Source organism: Geotrypetes seraphini, chromosome 2 (genome assembly GCF_902459505.1).
Source record: "Geotrypetes seraphini chromosome 2, aGeoSer1.1, whole genome shotgun sequence".
In the NCBI taxonomy this organism is placed as follows: domain Eukaryota; kingdom Metazoa; phylum Chordata; class Amphibia; order Gymnophiona; family Dermophiidae; genus Geotrypetes; species Geotrypetes seraphini.
The window spans coordinates 196,462,212-196,484,320 of NC_047085.1; the positions used below are offsets into that span (position 1 = coordinate 196,462,212).

At 41.8% G+C, this 22,109-nt stretch overlaps 1 protein-coding gene across 2 annotated transcripts in view; it reads left to right on the top strand.

The window, feature by feature from the left end:
- The window catches only part of MCUR1 (mitochondrial calcium uniporter regulator 1), a 119,885-nt gene that overhangs the window by 92,132 nt on the left and 5,644 nt on the right, over positions 1–22,109 (top strand). For both annotated transcript variants that reach the window (XM_033934624.1, XM_033934626.1), the window contains exon 8: positions 5,532–5,646. In XM_033934624.1, coding sequence (XP_033790515.1) covers positions 5,532–5,646 — 115 coding nt within the window. The remainder of the gene's footprint in view (positions 1–5,531; positions 5,647–22,109) is intronic.

The following is a 22,109-nucleotide window of genomic DNA, read 5'->3' on the forward strand; positions in this document are numbered from 1 at the left end:
AAGACAATATTAAACATAGAAATAGACGGCAGATAAGGGCCACGGCCCATCTAGTCTGCTCACCGCAATGACCCTTCCCCATCTAACTCAGTGAATAGATCCCACGTGTCTATCCCATTTGGCCTTAAAATCAGGCACGCTGCTGGCCTCAGTGACCTGAAGTGGAAGATTATTCCAGCGGTCAACCACTCTTTCAGTGAAAAAGAATTTCCTGATGTCACTGTGCAGTTTCCCTCCCCTGATTTTCCATGGGTGCCCCCTGGTTGCCGTGGGACCCTTGAGAAGGAAGATACTGAGTGGGGAAAGTGCTGGGAAGACACCAAAGACACAAAACAGGTGATGAAATTCCAACAGAGCCAGACGAATCAAGAGGAGGTTAGGAGGAGTCTACTACAAGGGGGGGACGAAATGGAACAAGAAGAAGGAAAGGAACGAAAGGAGGAAAATAAGAATGTACCACAAGGGGATGACAAAAGAGACAATAAACAGAAATCTGCAGGACAGGAAGGGGACGGAAAGAACAATAAATCGCAAGGGAAAGTAACAAAAAAACAAATATATCAAGACTTAAATTGTATGTACACTAACGCAAGAAGCCTGAGGAACAAAATGGGCAAACTAGAAATCATGGCCAAAGATGTGGAACGAAGAAAACAAATGGGACATAGTACTGCCAGGGTACAAGCTCTACCGAAGAGACAGGACACATCAGAAAGGAGGAGGAGTAGCACTTTACATAAAGGATACCATTCACTTGACCGGAGTGGATGCAGCAGCGACAAATGACCAACTGGAATCGATATAGGTTAAAATACGAGGAAGAAAGGGAACCAAGATAAAGATGGGACTGTACTACCGCCCACCTGGACAAACAGAAGCAAAGGATGAAGAACTGAGAGCCGAATTGAGGTGAGAATGTAAAAACGCAAACACTATAGTTATGGGAGATTTCAATTACCCCGGGATAGACTGGAGCCATGGAGCTTCAAAGTGTTCAAAGGAAACAGAGTTCCTGGAGGTTGTACAGGACTGCTTCTTGGAACAGCTTGTCAAGGAAACCAACGAGAGGACAGCTATACTGGATTTAATCCTCAGCGGGCTGAAAAGGGACCTGCCCCAAGAGGTGGAAGTAGTTAGGACCATTAGGAAACAGTGATCACAACATGATCCAATTCCAAAATGGAAATAGGAATGCAAAAGGGGAAGAGAACCATTGCAACAACGTTTAACTTCAAGAAAGAGAACTATGACGCCATGAGACTAATGGTAAAGAGAAAACTCAGGAACAGCTCCAGGAAAACACAGATGGTGGAGCAAGCCTGGACCTTATTCAAGGACACGGTAAAACGAGGCGCAAAACCTGTATTATACCCAGATTTAGAAAAGGGTGCAAAAAGAATCAAGCAAAAGACCCGGCATGGATAACCAATGAAGTTAAGAAGGTGATAGGAGACAAGAAAAAATCATTCAGGAAGTGGAAAAAGGATAAAACCGAGGAAAATTGGAAAGAGCACAGGAAACATAAAAAAAGAATGTCACCGTGTAGTCAGAACAGTGAGAAAAGAGTATGAAGAGAGACTTGCCAAGGAGGCACGGAAAAAAGAATGTCACCGTGTAGTCAGAACAGTGAGAAAAGAGTATGAAGAGAGACTTGCCAAGGAGGCACGGAATTTTAAATCATTCTTTCGATATGTAAAAGGAAACACAACCGGCGAGGGAGGAGGTGGGACCCCTGGATGAGGGAGACAGGAAAGAAGTGGGGAAAGGAGGTGGCAGACAGATTAAACACGTTCTTCTCGTCGGTCTTTCACCAAAAGAGGACACATCCAACGTGCCGAAACCGGAAAAAATCTTCAAGGGGGATCAAAAGGAAAAATTATTGTCAATGGAGGTGAGCCTCGAAGACGTACTCAAATAGATAGATAGATTAAAAACTGACAAATCTCAGGAAACAGACGGAATCCACCAGAGAATACTGAAAGAGCTCAGAGACGAAATAGTGGAGTTACTACAGCAGATTTGCAACCTATCCTTGAAAATAGGGGTAATCCCGGAGGACTGGAGGATAGCGAATGTTACACCTATCTTCAAAAAGGGATCCAGAGGCGACCCAGGGAACTACAGACCGGTGAGCTTAACATCAGTTCCGGGGAAGATGGCCGAATCATTAATCAAGGACAGCATCAATGAGCATATAGAAAGAAATAATCTGTTGAGAACCAGCCAGCACGGTTTCTATAAAGGAAGATCTTGCCAAACGAACATACTTCACTTCTTTGAGGGGATAAACAACAACTGGACAAAGGTGACCCCATAGACATCATATATCTGGACTTCCAAAAAGCCTTCGACAAGGTACCCCACAAGCGCCTACTAAGGAAACTGTGGAACCACGGGGTGGAAGGGGATGTGCACAGATGGATCAGAAATTGGCTGGCGGACAGGAAACAGAGGGTATGAGTAAAGGGACACTACTCTGACTGGAAAGGAGTCACGAGTGGTGTCCCGCAGGGGTCAGTGCTAGGACCACTGCTGTTCAATATATTCATAAATGACCTGGAAGTAGGGACGAAGTGCAAAGTTATAAATTCACAGACACAAAATTCTGCAGTAGGGTTAGAACTGGTTGAGGAATGGAAAAGAACTACAAAGGGGACCTGAACAAACTGAGTGAATGGGCAAATAAATGGCAAATGAGCTTCAATGTAGAGAAGTGCAAAGTCTTGCACAAAGGGAAAGGAAACTCGATGTACAACTACACGATGGGAGGGATGGTATTGGGGGTAAGCAACCTAGAAAAGGACTTGGGGGTGGTGGGCAAAACAATGAAGCCGGAGGCACAATGCGCAGCGGCCTCAAAAAAGGCAAACAGAATGTTGGGTATTATCAAAAAGGGAATCACTGCCAGAACCAAAGAAGTTATCCTGCCGCTATATCGGGCGATGGTGCGCCCGCATCTGGAATACTTGCGTTCAGTACTGGCCGCCGTACCTTAAGAAGGATAAAGGCGATACTCGAGAGGGGTCCAGAGAAGAGCAACAAGAATGATAAAGGGGCATGGAAAACCTTTCATATGTTGAAAAGCTGGAGAAGCTGGGGCTCTTTTCTCTGGAAAAGCGGAGACTTAGAGGGGACCTGATAGAAACTTTACAAGATCATGAAGGGTATAGAGAAGGTAGAGAGGGACAGATTCTTCAGACTGGCGGGAGCAGTAAGAACAAGAGGGTATTCAAAAAAATTGAAGGGAGACGGATTCAGAACAAATGCTAGGAAGTTCTTCTTCACTCAGAGGGTGGTGGATACCTGGAATGCGCTTCCAGAGGAGGTGTTAGAGCAGAGTACGATTTTGAGTTTCAAAAAGGGATTGGACGAGTTCCTGAAGGAAAAGGGGATTGAAGGGTATAATTAGAGGGGTACTATACAGACAGAAAAGGACCTTGAGGAGGGGCAGGAAAGCAGATTTGAACCAAAAGGGAGGGGGAAGGCAGGGAAGATGCTGGACTAGAAGGGGGTAGAGAGGGGAAACACCCTGAACTGAGGAGAGAGAGATGCCAGGCCTTGGGGGAGGGGAAGACAGAATGAGAGAGACAGACCTGGATCAAAGGTGGGAGGACTCAAAATGTTGGCAGAAGCAAGATAGAGAGAGGGAGAAACCTGAAGCAAAGGGGAGGTAGAAGAGAGGGGAGCAAATGTTGAACTTGGGGGTGTATAGAGGAAAGAGACTGTAGAGAGGTGGAAAGATTCTGGACCAGGGAGGAAGGCAAGAGAGAGAGAAGCAGAGAAAGACTTGGAAGAAAGAACAAATGCTGGGGAGGGGGGGGGGGTTGTAAGCAGAAGAAAGACAGAGAGGCCTGGACCAAAGGGAAAAGACAGGAGGCAGATGCTGGACTATGAGAGGTGGAGACAGAAGAGACGGGTGGGGGGGTAGACCCTGAGGAAGAACAGAGAGATGGAAGATCATAACAGGAGGGAGAGAGAGGAAGACCTGGAACAACGGTGGTGGTAGGTACAAAGGAGAACTGACACTGGATCTGGGGAGGGTAAGCAGAGGGAAAAGAGATAAGAGACCTGGCTGGACCCAAAGAGGATGGGGCTAGATTGTGAAAAATGTTGGATGCACAGTCAGAAGGAAGTCCAACAAGAAACTAATTAAATCACCATACAACAAAGGTAGGAAAAATTATTTTATTTTCAATTTAATGATCAAAATGTGTCAGTTTTGAGAATTTATATCTGCTGTGTGTATATGAAAAATGGAAGGAAAAAATTGCATTGCAATTAGTAAAGGGAGCAGGATCTGGGGCAGAGCTTGGGTGGGCTTAGGATGGAGCTTGGGAGGTCTGTGGCTCTCCTCTCCTGCCTTCTTCCCTGCTGGCACCCCCTACTGGCGTCTGGAAGGCCTCTGCGCCTGTTCGGATATCAATGGATGTCACAAATGCGCGTGATGTCATCATAGCAACGTCCGCACACTTCGGGGTGCCTCGAGCAGTGGCCACTACCTGCGGCCCTCACTACATTTTCCGACTTCGTTTCAGCCCTGGATCTTTTTGAGTTGTGCAGGCCTAACTTAGGTAATAAGTGGTATATAAATACTAAAATAAGTATCAAAATTATCAGATCTATTATCAAAACTTGATAGCAGATTATTCCTAACAAGGCTAGTCTCAGTTAGGGCACTGGTCTTTGACCTAAGGGCCGCCGTGTGAGTGGACTGCTGGGCACGATGGACCACTGGTCTGACCCAGCAGTGGCAATTCTTATGTTCTTCTTGTGGGCCCAAGCAAAGAAGTTTGGTCTTATCTGTATTGATTCTTAATTTATGTGCAACTACTCAAACCTCAACACTATCAAGAGCTGACTTTAAAATAAAAGCAGATGCATGATCATACAGTATGTCCATAACTTCACTAGTCGTTTGGACTCAGTATGTCCTTGGGGAAACAGTTTTTGGACAGCCCATACTAAAATCATTTTGTCTGACTAGCCAAGTTACATTACAGTATAGCCCTCAGCTTGGAGTCACTGAAATGTGTATCCATTATCCTGCCTTGTCCATGAAAAAAATGAAATTGCTTACCTGTAATTGGAGCAAAAGATGGCTGGACATGTTGAAAACAACCATGGGAATGATGCTGGAGGACCTTATCATGGCTAGCAGAAAACCGATTTTCTTTTTAGATCAACTCACTAGCACAAGTCAATGGCACTAAAAAGAAAAGTGGGAGCATTCCATGAACAAAAGCAAAATAGAGTATCACATTTTTCTTCCCCCCCCCCCAAAAAAAAAATCATCAACATTTAATTTAGTGTGAAGTTTAAGATAGGAACCTAACAAGTGCTTAGCAAAGGGGCTGCTGCACATGTTTAAGGCAGCTGCAAAGCTCTCCTAGTCATGATTGAAAAACAAAGGTCCAGTGTAGCTTCATTTCCTGGTGTACAAGCAATTTCACTTTCTTTTAACACATCAACAGAGAAAAAGTGACTTAAGAATGCCAGTCTAACATTTTAATATTGTAACACTGTGTTTTCAGCACGCACAGCAAGATCGAGGCCTGACGCAAACCAACAGAAAAATAGATACAGAAGTGGCAGGACTGAGAACCATGCTAGAATCACATAAACTGGATACAATCAAGTACCTAGCAGGTAAGAGCTATTCCCCCAGTTATTTTGAGAGAATAAGAAATCTCTTCTAGTCAAAGGAAAATACTGAATCTGCAAGATTATAAATTTTAGCAATTTTAAGTTGTTTACAACTAGTGAGGATATTCTTATACTATTTACCATATTATTATTTTATTAATAATCTGTGGAATGCATAGGCACCACCAGCTTTATGGGTGCCTGAGCACCCCCAATATTTTTCCCTGTTAAGTGTAGATAGCTGTAGCAGCAAGCTACATGTTTAATGTGACCATATGTCTCATTTTTAGATCCCCTGTCCCATTTTTAGATCCCCTGTCCCGTTGTCCCCACGCACAGCTTTGGGATGCCAAAATGTCCCGTTTTCAGAGACAGCGTCCCGAAGCTGTGCATGGGGACAGGCGATCGTAGAGCCTAGGCTCTCTCCCTACTTCCCCACCTGCTGCCGCAACTGCAGGAAAGGAAGGTCCAGGCGCCGCCCCACAAGCCTTCTCCCCGACGTCAATTCTGATATCGGAGAGGAAGTTCTGAGCCAGCCAGACAGCGATTGGCTGGCCCGGACCTTCTCTTCGACATCAGAATTGACGTTGGAGAAAGGCTTGTGGGCCATCGCCTGGACCTTCCTTTCCTGCAGTTGCAGTGGCGGCAGTGGACCGGGAGGAGGGGTTGTAAGCAGAAGAATCAGCGGTAGACCAGGCTTCGGTGCTGGAGGGAGGGAGGCAGACAGGAAAGCTGGCTTTGGTGCGGCAGGAATGGAGGCAGGCTGGCTGGCTTCAGGGGAGGGGGGTAGGACAAAGGCTAGAAGGCAGTGAAGGGGACAAAGGAAGGAGAGAAAAAGGGGGGGTTATAAGTAGAAGAAAGACTAGAGAGAGAAAAGCCTGGACCAAAGGGGAAAGATAGGAGGCAGATGCAAGCCTATGGGAGGTGCAAACAGAGGGGGAGAGACCTTGAGGAAGAACAGAGAGATGCAAGATCATAACAGAGGAGGGAGACCTGGAACAAAGGTACAAAGAACTGACACTGGATCTGGGGAGGGTAACAGAGGAAAAAGAGAGAGAGACCTGGACCCAAAGGGGATGGGGCTGGATTGTGAAAGAAATGTTGGATAAGAAAGAAATAAAATATTGGATGCACAGTCAGAAGGAAGTGCAACCAGAGACTCATGAAATCACCAGACAATAAAGGGTAGTGATCAAAATGTGTCCGTTTGAGAATTATATCTGCTGTCTATATTTTGCACTATATTTGTCTATTTTTTATAGTTTCTGAGGAGACATTGTATATTTTAAAGTCATCTGCCTTGACATTCTTCGAAAACCCCTGAATATAAACGACAATTAACATTTTCTCTGCGTACAGTGTGTTTTGTATTTTTTTAAAATTTTATGGTTACCATTATGAATTAATAAGATATTGTGTGTACATGAAAAATGAATGGAAGAAATTGGGGGCAGAGCTGGGGCGGGATTGGGGGCAGGGCTAGGGCAGGATTGGAGCGGAACTAAAAATTAATAGATGTCCCATTTTGATGAAAAAAATAAATGAAGAAGAATAATAATTTTATTTCTTATATACTGCTATACCATAAGTTCAAAGCGGTTTATAGCAAGATTCATGCAATGAGAGTATGCGGTGATTACAACAAGAAACATATGTTTAGAAAAAGATACATAAGTTCAGAGCGGTTTGCAAGAAGATACATGCAATGAGAATACGAGATGTTTGCAACAAGCAACCAATGATTACAGCAGGATACAGAAGTACAGAGCGATTTACAACAGGATACATGAGCTCGGGGCAGTTTACAAGAAGATGCAGAGCTGCAAGAAATGCAGGAAGTGCTTCTAGTTACTGCTCTAGCCTTCTGCAGCCTGTCCAGTAGAATACAGGGGAGGGAGTTGCTGTAGCCTAGTAACTGCCAATGGAGAAGGCCAGTGCAGCAGATTGTCACTGACAAAAGGAACAGACATTCAGATAAGAGGTGAAGCTTAAGAGAGGTAGTGAGGGAGGAATAAAGTGGGCAAGGAAAGGAGTCACTGGTTAGGAGAGACAACAGTGGAGACCGTGACTAATAATGGAGCTGTGGGGGAGGAGTAGTAACAGGCTGTGAGGGTGAGAAGAATTCAGGGAGAGCATGGGCTGTGTGGGAGAAAGTTGCTGGCAGAAGGAGATATCTGGGGCGAGAAGAGCAGGCAGAAGACACATGCTGCAGACAGAAGAGGAGCTGAAAGAGATGCAGTTGTGTGGCACTGGGAAAAGAGAGACTGAGGGAAAGGGGGGTCATGGTAGAAAAACATTTAGGTGAAAAAAAAGTGAGAAGTGGAGGAAGGAGTAAGACTAGAAGAAAGCGAGTTGAAAGAAAAAGAGAAATGACATGGAAGGAAGACCGGAAGAGAATCCTTAAAAGAAGGAACTTGAAGGCAGAGAGAAAACCAAGATCAAACAGAGACAGAGGATTGAATTTAAACCACAGATACAAAGGTTGGAAAATTGTTTGTTTTTAGTAATGATTTCTGTACCAGCTGAGCAATAGCCAAATTTTGCCCTTCTCCTCCAACTCTATAGTCACCAGAATTAATGCACTTTACTAGAAGGACATGGTGCAAGGTGATTATATTAGTATTTGATGCCATAGTCTGAAAAAATCTATAATAATAATCCTCTTAAGCGCGCATGCGCACTTAAAAGGCTGTGGGTAGTTGACAAGTGCTATGTCCGTCCGTGGCCGGCAGCTTAAGCATATGCGCCGGCTTGGCGCACCAGAGGGCAGGATGAAGGCGGTGCGGAGCAGTGCTGACGGTGGCAGTGTCCGGTAGGGAACAAGTCCACGACTCCCCCCCTCCCGCACCAACTGCTGCCGCTCCTGTTTGATCGCATCAGAGGGAACATGCTACCATATGGAGAGCGGCCTGCGAGGTTCGCTACAGCCAGCTGCGAACCTAAGCAGGCCACTTTGAACAGGAGCGGCAGCAGCAACCATGGATGGATGGAGGGAGGGTAAGAACGGGAGGAGAAGCGAAAAAAGAAGGGCTATGGAGCAGGCAGGAAAGGAGGCTGCTTTGGGGGGAGGGGTGTGCTGGGGACAGACAGCAATCGGGAGGGAGGAACAGAAGGGGGGCCATGAAGCAGGCAAGCATTGCACAACAGGGGGAGAGGGAAAGGGGGCTGCTTTGGCAAGCAGGGGGCCAGGGAGACAGACACAAAGAATGACAGACAGACAGCGTCCAGGGAGGGAGAGAGAGAGACAAATTAAAAACAAACAAACCAGACATACAGACATCTACTCTAGCACCCGTTAGTGTAACGGGCTTAAACACTAGTATGTTTATAATAGCATCTCTTTGGCAGCTCTGAAATGCAGAGACTTATGACTGAATCTCACATTGAAAGGAGAATAAAGAGTAACTCCATCACCGTTTTTTCACAAAAACTAGTCATTCCCTTGTTACATCTTATGGGAGACACTGGTGTTTGACTAAGTGGGCTTATTATCCTGTATGGTCCCAAAGAAATAGCATGGCAGAATTGGCAGCAACAGGGGAATGGTTGCAGTAGAGATGGAAGGAGTTTGGAATGGGTAAGGGGTTCTTGGTTTGGTTTTTCTCTTAGCACAGCTACTAAGCCCTGGCTTTCCATTCTTACTTGTATCACAGTTATGCTACAGGCTAATTTTTAGTCTATGACTTGTGTGGCTGTGCAGGGCACCATGATGAGGGGATACTAATCTAATCCTTAGGTTTGTATACTGCATCATCTCCACGTTCGTAGAGCTCGACGCGGTTTACAGTAGGAGAAATAGGAAGGAACTGCAACAGAGGGTTAGAGGTAGAAGTGTGAAGAAAATTAGAGGAATTGGGGATGCCAAGATATGAGAGTTTTCTTGATTCCTAAGTTGAAGGGAGGACTTACATTTTTTGAGAAAAGCCAGGTTTTCAGATGTTTGCGGAAAACTTGGAGAGAGCTCAAGTTCCGAAGAGGGAGGTAAGGTTGTTCCAGAGCTCAGTGATTTTGAAGTGGAGGGAGGTCCCTAGCTTTCCTGCGTGGGAAATGCCTTTTAGCGAGGGGAAGGATAATTTTAATTTGTGGGAGGATCTGGTGGTATTAGGGTTTGAGGAATTCCAAGAAAGAGGATAAAGGGAGGGAGGATACCATATAGGATTTTGAAAGTTAAACAGGCGCATTTATAGTGGACCCTGGCGATTATTGGAAGCCAGTGGAGCTTGGCCAGGAGCGGGGAGACATGGTCAAATTTACTTTTAGCGAAGATGAGCTTGGGCCGCAGCATTCTGAATCCGTTGGAGTCTGTGGAGGTTTTTCTTAGTAGGCTTAAGTAGATAGAGTTGCAATAGTCCAATCTGGAGAGGATGATGGATTGGACAAGGAGGGTAAAATGTTTTTGATGGAAGCAGGATCTAACTTTCCTCAGCATGTGAAGGCTGAAAAAGCATTTTTTTACCAAGGATTGGAGGTGGTCATTAAAGGACAATGTGGAATCAATGATGATGCCCAAGACCTTGCTCGAGAACTCAAGCTGCAGAGAGGAGCCAGAGGGTAATGTAATGTAATTTATTTCTTATATACTGCTAATCCGTTAGGTTCTAAGCGGTTTACAGAAAATATACTTTAGGGTGCATTAAAATTATAAGTAAGATAGGTACTTAGAAATTCCCTTACTGTCCCGAAGGCTCACAATCTAACTAAAGTACCTGGATAATAATAAAGAAGTGAAAAATAGAGATAGAGGAAAAGATAAGAAAATAAACATTCTGACAAGACTACATTGATCTAAAGGACTTTGGAAGGTTGAAGAGAGGAGAGATAAGAATAGATACAGAAGGGAGGAACCGTTGAACAATAGAATTCTGGGGAAATTTAAATGATAAAAATAAAACAAAACAAGTGGCAAAACAATGAATGAGATTAAAATAATTCATAAACTGGAAAGAAAATGAAAAATAAAATCAAAACATTGTCTTCAATCCACGGTTTCAGCATCTGTGATGGAGTGGAGCAAGTAAGTTTTTGGAGGAGCGATGACATTCCCAGAAAAAGGGCTTCTTCAGGGGAGAGATTTGGTAGTGGGATGGAGGTGGGTAGGTGATCTAGTTTGGACCGAGCCAAGAAGTCTTGTTTTGGACTCATTCAATTTCATTTGCACAGTGTGGGCCCAGGATTGTAGGTTCATTATACAAGAGCAGGGGTGCCCACACTTTTTGGGCTTGCGAGCTACTTTTTAAATGACCAAGTCAAAATGATCTACCAACAATAAAATTAAAAAAAAACACAAAGCACACTGTACGCATAGAAAATGTTAATTATCATTCCTATTCCAGGGTTTTTCAAAGAGGTCAAAGCGGATGACTCTATGCACTATCACCTCAGTAACAACCATACAAAAATAGACAAATATACCCCCTCCCTTTTTACTAAACCACGATAGCAGTTTTTAGCGCAGGGAGCTGCGCTGAATGCCCAGCGCTGCTCTCGACACTCATAGGCTCCCTGCGCTAAAAACCTCTATTGCGGTTTAGTAAAAGGGGACCTTAGTGTAAAATATAGACAGCAGATATAAATTCAGACACATTTTGATCACTAAATTTAAAATAAAATCATTTTCCCTACCTTGTCTGGTGATTTCATGAGTCTCTGGTTGCACTTTCTTCTTCTGACTGTGCATACAATCTTTCTTCCCTTCTTTTAGCCTGTATGCTTCCTCTCCTCCAGACCTCATTCCTTCCCCCAACTTTTCCTTCCTCTTCCCTGCCCTTTCTTTCTCTCTGCCTCCCTTTCATTTTTTTTTCTGTTTCTCTTCTTTCCTTCTGTATCCCTGCCTGCCCTTTTTCTTTCTTTCTCCCTGCCCTCCCCCAAGCCACTGCCACTGCCATTACCATCGGGGACCAGGACCCAAACACCACCAATAACAGGCCCCAAGCTCTCCCTGCTTCGGCCAACCAGCATTCCTCTCCCTGACGTCAATTCTGCCGTCGGGAAGAGGAAGGCTGATCAGCCCAAGATCGTGATCAACCTATTGGGGGAAATGCTGCCGGGTCCTGCCTTCGCGGAAACAGAAAGTAGGCAGGACCCGGCAGGAAGAAGAACATAATGCCTTCACTAACCTGTCTCCCGCATTAGCCCGTAGCGAACGCTTGCTTCAGGGCTCTCAACATGTGCGTGCCGGCTTCCCTTCTCCCCCCCCCCCCCCCCGGATATAACTTCCGGTTTCGGAGGGAAGATAAGAGAAGCCGGCACGCACACGTTAGAGCCCGGAGCATAAGTTCGCTGCGGGCTGAAATCTCCAAGCCGGTTTTTTGGGGTTTTTTTTTAATGTTCAGCAGCGGCAGATGACAGCTGGGCGGAGCGCCCAGCTAAAAGGCCCTAGGGAGAACACTGGAGAGGAAGGCTGATCGGCCCGTAGATCAGGACGGCAACACGAGTCTATCACGGAGCCCGGGATGGGCTCCGCGATCGACTCGAGTTGCCTTCCTGAGCTACTGGTCGATCGCGATTGACGCGTTGGGCACCCCTGTACAAGAGGATATGTTCTTAGACAGGTCGGTGAGGTTCGAATCGGTCTCGAGAAGGACGAGGATGTCGTCTGCAGAAGTGTAAATTGTTTCAAGGGGGGATAGGTGGAGGAGTTTTAGGGAGGACATATAGATGTTGAAAAGGATAGGGGATAGTGGAGAGCCTTGTGGGACTCCACAATTCGGTTTCCAGGGGAAGGATGAGGTGCCATTCATGTTAACAATGTAAGAACGAGAGCGGAGGAATTTAGAGAACCAACCTAGAACTGTGGAGTTGATACCTATCTCAGAGAGTTGGTAAACAAGAATATCATGGTGAACAACGTCGAAAGCAGCGGAAAGGTCAAATTGTAGGAGGACGGCGAACTTGTTTCAAGAGTGAAGTTGTTGAACCCTTGAAATCAGGGAAGACAGTAGGGATTCGGTGCTGAAGTTAGGACGAAAGCCATATTGATGGGTAAAAGAATAGAGAATCTCTCTAAGTATGATGAGAGTTGGGAAGAAATGATGGACTCTAGCATCTTGGTTAGGAGAGGGATATTTGTAATTGGGCGATAGCTGGATGGTATGGAAGGGTCTAGGTCAGATTTTTTCAGTAGTGGGGTCAAGGCGATATGACCCATTTCTGGGGAGAAATGGCCCGACTGAAGGGCGGAGTTTATGAGAATGGTGATAGAAGAAATAGCCTTAGCGGGAATGTTCTCGTATAGGTAGGAGGGGAATGGGTCCAAGGAGCAATTACAGGATTTCAGTTTGAGGCAGAGATTGAGGACCAGAGATTCAGATACGCGCTCAAAGGTGGTCCAGGATCTGTCAGCTGGGATAGGGTTGGAGACCATTAGGGTGGGAGTGGAATCGGTGGGCACTAGGGAGTTGTAAGAGACTGAAGAAAGGAAAGAGCATCTCAAGGAAGAAACCTTATCGTTGAAGAATTTTGCTAGAACATCGGCTGAGGGAGAGGAGGGGAGCAAGGTGGGGTCTCTTTTGGAGGTTAGGGAGCACCAGATGTTGAATAGAGTACTGCTTTGATTATTGGACCTGGAGATATTTTGTCACCATAGAAGTTCTTTCTTGCTTTTTTTAGTGCTGTATTGTACAGCTTGATATTGACTCTCCAGGACTGTCTGTCTATAGGACATTTTGATTTTTTTCCATATGCGCTCCAGAGCTCGACATTTCTGTTTTAGCTCTCTGTGATATGGGAGGAACCAAGGGGCCTTGCGGGGATAGGAGATGGATTTAGTGGAAAGGGGGGCGAGGGAAAGATAGGTGGATTTGGAGAGAGCGACCCAGTTATGCCAATTAGTACCTGAATCTGCAGGCTTAGGGGCAGAGGAGAATAGATTGAGAAATTTAGACCAGAACAGGTCGCTTGTGATTTTTTTGCGGAAGGTAATGGGGTTGGAAGTACGGGGTGGAGCCCCAAGGTGCGACATAAAGATGGGAAGACAGAAAGCCCCTAGGAAGTGGTCAGACCAGGGGACATGTTCCCAGCGAGTGTCGTCAATTGACGTCTTGTGAGTGGTAAGGTCGAGGAAGCTAATGAGGTCTAGTGTGTGCCCCTTTTCGTGGGTTGGGGATGGTGCAGGGGGGGTGAGGCCAAGGGAGGTGAGGAAGCTAATAAGTTCAATCGTATCCTTGCTGGTGATGTCGTCTAGGTGGAGATTGATGTCTCCGATGATCAATAATCTTTGGAACTTGAGGAAGGCGTTTGTTATAGTCTCAAGGACGAGTTCGGAGGAGTTGTTCCAAGGGGTAGGTGGGCAGTATAGGAGCAGGATGCTGCTGTAGTGATGTGCCACCTCCATATCCTTCTATATCATGTGAGCCAGGGAAAGGGGGAAATGTGGGGGATAATGGTGCTGGACAGAAAAAGAAGGAATGTTTAGTAAAAGGAGAGAGTAAGAGGGATGTTGTGCTGGAATCACCTCTAATAAAGGAGGGGGAATTGTGCCAAAGCTGTTATCACCAAATAAGATGCCAATTTCTATTTTTGCAGAAGACTCTAATCAGTTCTAACTCAGTTCCCCAAGCCAACCACTTAGTCTGTGACGGCTAGAGCCTTAGCAGGTGGGCTTTCACATAATGGGTTGATATGAATGCATGCCTTTGGGTCCACTGATACCTTGCTTAGCATGTGATCTTTGGGATTTTCAGTCTAAGAGCAGAAAGCACCACATGCACATGTGGCCCTGAGGGCTGTAGAGCAACTGACTGCTGAGCTTCCGTACATGCAGATGGTGGAGCAGTTCATAGGACCTATCTGGATGTGGAACTGATGAAGGGTAGAGTAAGAGGAAACCTAATAGGGGGAGGAAATAGGGAGGCAAGTCAGGTCAGGAAAAAGTAGAGAGCAGAGAAATAAGAATGGGGGCATAGAGTAGGTACAAGGAGAGTGGGCACTAAGCATTCTACCCCAAAAACAAAAGTCAAACTGCATTGGGAGAAAGAAGTGAGAAAAACAAGATGATGAGAGGAGGAAGAAGACATTACAGCATGGGAAGACTGAGAAAGAAGTAGGGATGGTCTGAGAGAAAAGGGATTGGGATTTATATACCACCTATTTGTAGCTTTACAACTACACTCAAAGTGGTTTACATAGAACATAAGAATTTCCATACTGGGATAGGTCGAAGGTCCATCAAGCCCAGTATCCTGTTTCCAACAGTGGCCAACCCAGGTCCCAAGTACCTAGCTAGATCCCAAGTAGTAGATTTTATGCTGCTTATCTTAGGAATAAGCAGTGGATTTACCCCAAGCCATCTCAAATAATAGCCTATGGACTTCTCTTTTAGGCAATTATCCAAACCTTTTTTAAACCCCGCTAAGCTAACTGATTTCACTACATTCTCCAGCAATGAATTTCAGAGTTTAATTACACGTGTGAAGAAATATTTTCTCCGGTTTGTTTTAAATACTACTTAATAGCTTTATCGCATGTCCCCAAGTCCTGGGATTTTTGGAAAGAGTAAACTAGCGATTCACATCTACTCTTTCCACTCATTTTATAGACTTCTCTCATATCACCCCTAAGCTGTCTCTTCTCCAAGCTGACGAGCCCTAGCCACTTTAGCATTTCCTCATAGGGAAGTTGTCCCATCCCTTTTATCATTTTTGTCGCCATGCTCTGTACCTTTTCTAATTCCGCTATATCTTTTTTGAGATATGGTGACCAGAACTGCACACAGTATTCGAGGTGCGGCCATACCATAGAGTGATAAAAGGGCATTATAACATTTTCATCTTTGTTTTCCATTCCTTTCCTGATAATTCCTACATTCTATTTGCTTTCTTAGCAGACACCGCACATTGAACTGGGCAGTGACTCCTAACACAGAACCTAGCATCACATAGCTATAGTTCGGGTTCCTCTTTCTCACATGCATCACTTTGTACTTGCTCACATTAAATGTCATATGGCAGTCTTCTAGTCTCACAATGTCCTCTTGCAATTTTTCACAACCTCTTGTGATTTAACAAGTTTGAACAACTTTGTGTCATCAACAAATTTAAGTATCTCATTAGATATTCCCATCTCTAGATCATTGATAAATATGTTACAAAAGCAGTGGTCCCAGCACAAAGCCCTGGGAACCCGACTATTTACTTTAATGAATGTCGTCTAATAAAGTACTCCAGCTGCAAATGCTAATACAAGGAGGAAAAGGCCTCAGAACCCTGTCTTCAGACAGATGAAATCTTGCTGAGAGACTAGATAGGGTAAGCACCTCATTGTCTTGTAAAAAACCTCCTTGAACAGCGTTGTTAAATGTTTAAGTTTTAAATTGAAGTGATTGATACAGGCTTTAGTTTAAATCTATTGCACAGCTCAGCAGACACAATTTCAATCGTCTTATAGCTACAGTTACTTATCTTTGCAAAGCTGTGCTGAGCTGCTTATGCAGAGCTGTGTGCAGCGTCCCTTTTGCCTTCCTCCTCCGACGATGGTAACCAGCGTTTCACTCAAAGCTGCGTCAGGGGGGCAGGAGGGTAAGACGTGATCTTCTAAAAGAAATTGAAAAAAAATCAAAGTAAGCATTGTACCACTTTCACAACAGACATAGTACAAAAGTAACTCACCGCAAATTGGCATCAAACTTAATGCTCAACCGGTGGCAAAGATGGCCGCAAAGGCAGCTCAGCCTCAGTTTAAATATCCTGTGACATCAAAAGCAGTAACGTCACGACATTAGCTGTTCATCTAATCTACAAAGTGAGACTGCATTATAATAACACAGATGTGTAAATAAAAAACAATGGTGTTCTTGAAAACCTCCAATACTCACGGGCTTGCCTAGTTATTGTTATGGTTATTAAAAAAAGAAGTGCCACTCCTTTTATTAAATGGCGTAAGAAGGTTTTAACGCAGGCTGGTGAGATAAATACTCTGATGCTCATAGAATCCCTATGAGCGTCGAAGTATTTACCTCACTGGCCCATGCTAAAAACCTCTAGCACCTTTTAGTAAAATCCTGTGTTCGTGTTTAAAATTCTAACATAAAGCAGTTCAGATCCTTTTTCAACTTAAGTGACCTCCTTTATAAAACCTTTAATCTGAAAGAAAGGGAAAAGCCAAGAAACTGAATTTTAATATCTGTAGAAGCTATGGAAAAAGACGCAGGTGGATTATACAGCATATGGAAGTAGTTTTGATCCATGAGTTGGAAGCCAAAGCTATAAAATGAAGATTGATCAGAATTCACAGGCAAATGGGAGTATAATATACCATGTATGGTACCTTATATCCATTTTCTACAAGGTTGGCAGAGATTGATATTTTGGAAGGCGTATGATAAATATCAGCCTGCCCATCTTCATCCAGCTACTCCTTTAGGTCCTAATCTCACAGTTTTATGTGTGTGTGATTAGATCCCATTTCTGGAACAAGTATTCCATTCAATCCAGATAGCATGCCTTTGTTCCTTACCTGAAGTCAGATCTGCCTTCATGTTCTGGTCTATTGCAGGATAATGCTGCTGGAGAGGTTGGTAATTGTTATTTGTGGGTAATCTAAACTGCAATTCTAATGCAATGGGCACATCATTCTTAAATCTGTGGTTCTGTTGGGGATATACAGGAGTCCATACTTAAGCTGTCGATTCCCATCTCCCACAAACTCCAGAAGGATAACCCTTTAAGAACTTGAGAACTCCTCCCCTTCTTCACTGAAACACAGCCCCCCCTCCTCAGTTATGCCTTCTGAAAGTGAACTCAGAAAGTGTGTTTTGCTCTTCTCTGTTTCTTTTTTTTTTTTTTTAATTCTTTATTCATTTTCATATTTTACATCAAGTGCACAAAATATTGAATTACAACAAATGAATACACAATATCACTTTTATATCTACTACATAAAATTCTAAACATATTTTTATCCCCTCCCCCACCCCCCACCCTTCAAGTACTTTCCAATCACCTTATACACATTATATACCATATTATAACATGTTATTTAAAATTATTTTCATTACCCACCCCTCCATATGTGCCATAAAGAAGACAACAAAAAAAGAGAAGAGAAATCCTACAATTCATTCACTACAATATTTTGTCAATGGCCCCCATATTTTTATAAATTTAGTATATGTCCCTCTTTGTATTGCTATTGCTCTTTCCATTTTGAATATATGACAAATTGTATTCCACCAAAATGTATAATTAAGGTTACTATGATTCTTCCAGTTGTTAGTTATATGCTGAATGGCAACCCCTGTCATGACTAATAAAAGCTTGTTATTTTCTGGTGAAATTTGACTTTTTTTTTCTCATCATCATTCCAAATAACACGGTATCATATGATAGTGCTACATGGTTTTCCATCAATGTATTAATTTGTGGCCAAATTGCATTCCAAAAATTTTTAATGTGGGGACAATGATACAGTAAATGATCCAATGTCCCAGGTTCCAGATTACAGTGCCAGCATTTATTGGACTTAGAACTATCTAATTTTTGCAAACGTGTAGGGGTCCAATACACTCTATGTAACAAAAATAACCAAGTTTGTCTCATAGATGCTGACACTGTACATCTCATTCTCCAAGACCAAATTAGTGGCCATTGAGATGCAGTAATTTGGTGCTTAATCTCAATGCTCCAAATGTCTCTTAGACCACTTTTTGGTTTTTTATTCAAATATCCAGATAATAATTTATACCACAATGTGGCTTGATGCCCTAGGAAGTCTGCTTGGAAACATAAGAACTCTAAACTATATTGATTATTCAATGTTTTCCATTCAGGGAACCCAACCTGAATGGCCTGCTTCAATTGCAACCATTTAAAACTTTGTGTTTTACTAAGACCAAATCTATGTTGCAATTGTGAAAATTCCAGCAGTTTACCTTCTGAAATAACATCATTTAGAGACCGAATGCCTGCAATAATCCAGTTCTTCCAAAGGATTTGAGCTCCGCCAATTTTAATCTTGGAGTTTATCCATAAAGACTGATTAGTTTGACTTGTTTATTGGGATAGGTGTTAATTTACTAATAAACCTCAACGTTTTCCAAGTATCCATTAATATCTTATTTTCCCTGTATCTTCTAGGCATGTTGATACTTGGAAGATGAACTAAATTTAGGGGAAACATAAGGCGCCATTCCAAATATAACCAATCCGGTGCATTATCTATAAGTTCTGGGAGGATCCAATACATACCCTGACATAAAATATAGGCTTGATGGTACCTATAAAAATTTGGAAAATTTACCCCTCCCTCCTTAATTGATTTTTGCAAAGTTACTAAAGCTATTCTAGGCATTTTACCAAGCCAAAGAAATTTCGTTAAAATGCTATTAAGCTTTTTATAAAAGGACCCCTGAAAATAAATAGGTATCATACTCATTTGGTAGCAAACTACAGGCAACATCATCATTTTAATAGTTTGAACTCTCCCCCACCAAGAAAGATGTAAAGGGTTCCATTGCTCGCACAACTCCGTAACTCTTTTTAATACAAATTTTTCATTTTCTTTTACTGTATCTTCAATTGTATTTTTAACTTGAATGCCAAGATATTTAAATCCTTCTTCCTTCCATATGAACGGAAAAGCGTCAAATAGTCCTTTTACACAATGAACATTTAAAGGTATAAGTTCAGACTTACTCCAGTTAATTTTATATCCTGAAAATTTACCAAACATATCAATTAATTCCAATAGACAAGATAAGGTAGACTCTGGATTTCTCAAATAAAGTAAAATATCTGCATATGCCGAAATTTTATATTCCATATCAGAATATGGAATACCCTGTATCCCCCTTGCTTGCTGTATTGCTAACAATAAGGGTTCTAATACAACATCAAATAACAAAGGAGATAAAGGACAACCTTGTCTAACTCCCCTCTGCAATTTAAAACCTTCAGATAACATATTGTTAATATTTAATCTTGCAATCGGGAAGCTATACAATGTTTTTACCATTTGTATAAATCCAGAACCTATACCAAACCATTCTAAAGCCTGATACATAAAATTCCATTCTACCCTATCAAACGCTTTTTTTGCATCCAATGAAACTGTAAAAGCTGGTTCATCCATTTTTTTTTATAAATTTAACATATGAAACAATAATCTAGAGTTATTAGAGGAATGCCTTTTAGCAACAAAACCAGTCTGATGCGTGTCTATAATATGCGGGAGAGCTTTGGCTAATCTCAAAGCCAAAATTTTCGCCAAAAGTTTATTATCCACATTTATTAAAGATATAGGCCTGTAGTTCGAAACCAAAGTAGGATCTTTATTTGGCTTAGGCAAAACAATTACTACTGATTCAGCCATAGTATCTTTAATATCACCTTTTATAAGTTGTGTCTGATATAAATTTAGCAAATATGGGGAAAGGACATTTTGAAATGTTTTATAAAATTCTACTGTATAACCATCACCACCTGGAGCGGATCCAACTCTAAGAGATCTCAATGCTGTTTCTAATTCTTTTAATGATATAGGTTCATCTAAACTCCGTTTTATATGATCAGGAACCTTAGGTCAATTAATTAAATCTAAAAAATTTTTACCATCTTTTTGCCTCTCCAAATAAGGCTCGGAAGAATACAGGTCCTTATAAAATTTTAGAAATTGTTTTAAAATTATATCCGTTTGATTTGTTATTATACCATTATCATCTTTTATCCCATTAATGTTAGTTCTTCTTTTTTTTTTGCTTTAAGATAATTCGCCAATAATCTTCTCGCCTTATTAGAATTTCCATAATACATTGTCTGTTTGGAAAACAAATCTCTTCTTATCAATTTTGAAGCTAATTCATTATATTTATCTTTTGCTTTCAAAAGAGCTTGCAATACATCATGTTCCCATTTACTTACCAATTTAGTTTCTAGTACTTTAATTTCTTTTTCTAACTCTATATACTGCATTTTAATCTGTTTCCTAACAAAAGCCGAATAGGATATAATATGACCTCTCATAGTCGCTTTAAATGCGTCCCATACATTTTCAATAGATGTATCCTCCACTAAATTAATTTGAAAGAAATCACTAATTTGTGTTTTAAAATTTTCCAAAAATTTGTCATCCACAAGCAATGCATTATCAAATCTCCAAAGAGGTCTTCTATTCTCTAATTGATCTAATTGTAATTCTATCCATACTCCCGCATGATCCGAAATGATAATAGAATCAATGGAAGCCTTAATCACTTGTTGCACCTTATGTGATGAAATAAAAATATAATCTATTCTTGAAAATGATTTATGAACCTGTGAACAAAATGAAAATTCCTGATCATTAAAATGAAGAATACGCCATATATCCTTCAAATCACATGATTGAACCAAATTATCTAAACCTAAAGATTTTATACTTTTACCTGGTTTTTTATCCATTAATGGATCCATTACAGCATTAAAATCTCCAGCCACCACTAAATTAGAAGCAGCCAGTGGTAACAACATACTCTACAACTTTTTAAAAAATTCTGATTGATTCGAATTAGGGGCATATATATTGAACAACGTCAGGGTATTATTTCCCATACTCATATCAACATGTAACCATCTTCCATGTGGATCCGAATTTACTACCTTAAAATTGGCCATACACTTTTTATTTATAAGAACTGCTACCCCTGCTTTTTTACCTGCTGCTGGAGCAAAAAAACATTCCTTCACTCACCCACCCACTATTTTCTGTGATTCCTTTATATTCAGATGAGTCTCCTGCAAACAATAAACATCCGCATTTTGCTTTTTTAAAAATGATAATACCTTCTTCCTTTTGATTACATGATTCAGGCCATTGACATTAATAGAAAATATCTTAAAAGACATAATATATTTTAAACTCCTCATCATAATCCTCTTCCTCCCTTCTTTCATAATTAAGATCTAAAGAACTTCTCCCAATGGCACACATTGTTACCCCTAAATTACCCAATCCCTTATTAATCTTTTCCTTAATCATTCTAGTAATACCTTTAATGCCCATCTTCTTCCCACCCCTCCCCCCCCAATATAATGACTGCTTAAGGACACACATTGGAACAGCAATCCCAACTTTCCCCCTCCCCCCCAGGCAACCAATATTTATTAATAGCCCCTTTATCATTTATTAAGACAAACTCACTAACCCTCCACAATGTATCTAATTATATCTCTCTTCTAATCATAAAACCTTTTTTTTTTTTTACCATTTTAAAGTAATTAATTTCTCTATCTGTTATTTAACCTTTGGTCACATAACCATATTTAATTCCTAACATTTCATTAATGCATCTTTATATTCTCACCAATCTTTAATTCATTTCCCCAATATTTTATTTCATTCAACAAAATTCTATCATAAACATATATTTAATAAATTAGTATCATTTGTCCTATATCTCATACTATCCAATCCATCAACCCCTATCATCCTTTTAATACCTAAAAGCAAATATCCATATCCTCATATACTTCTTTAAAAATTATTTTCAATTTTAT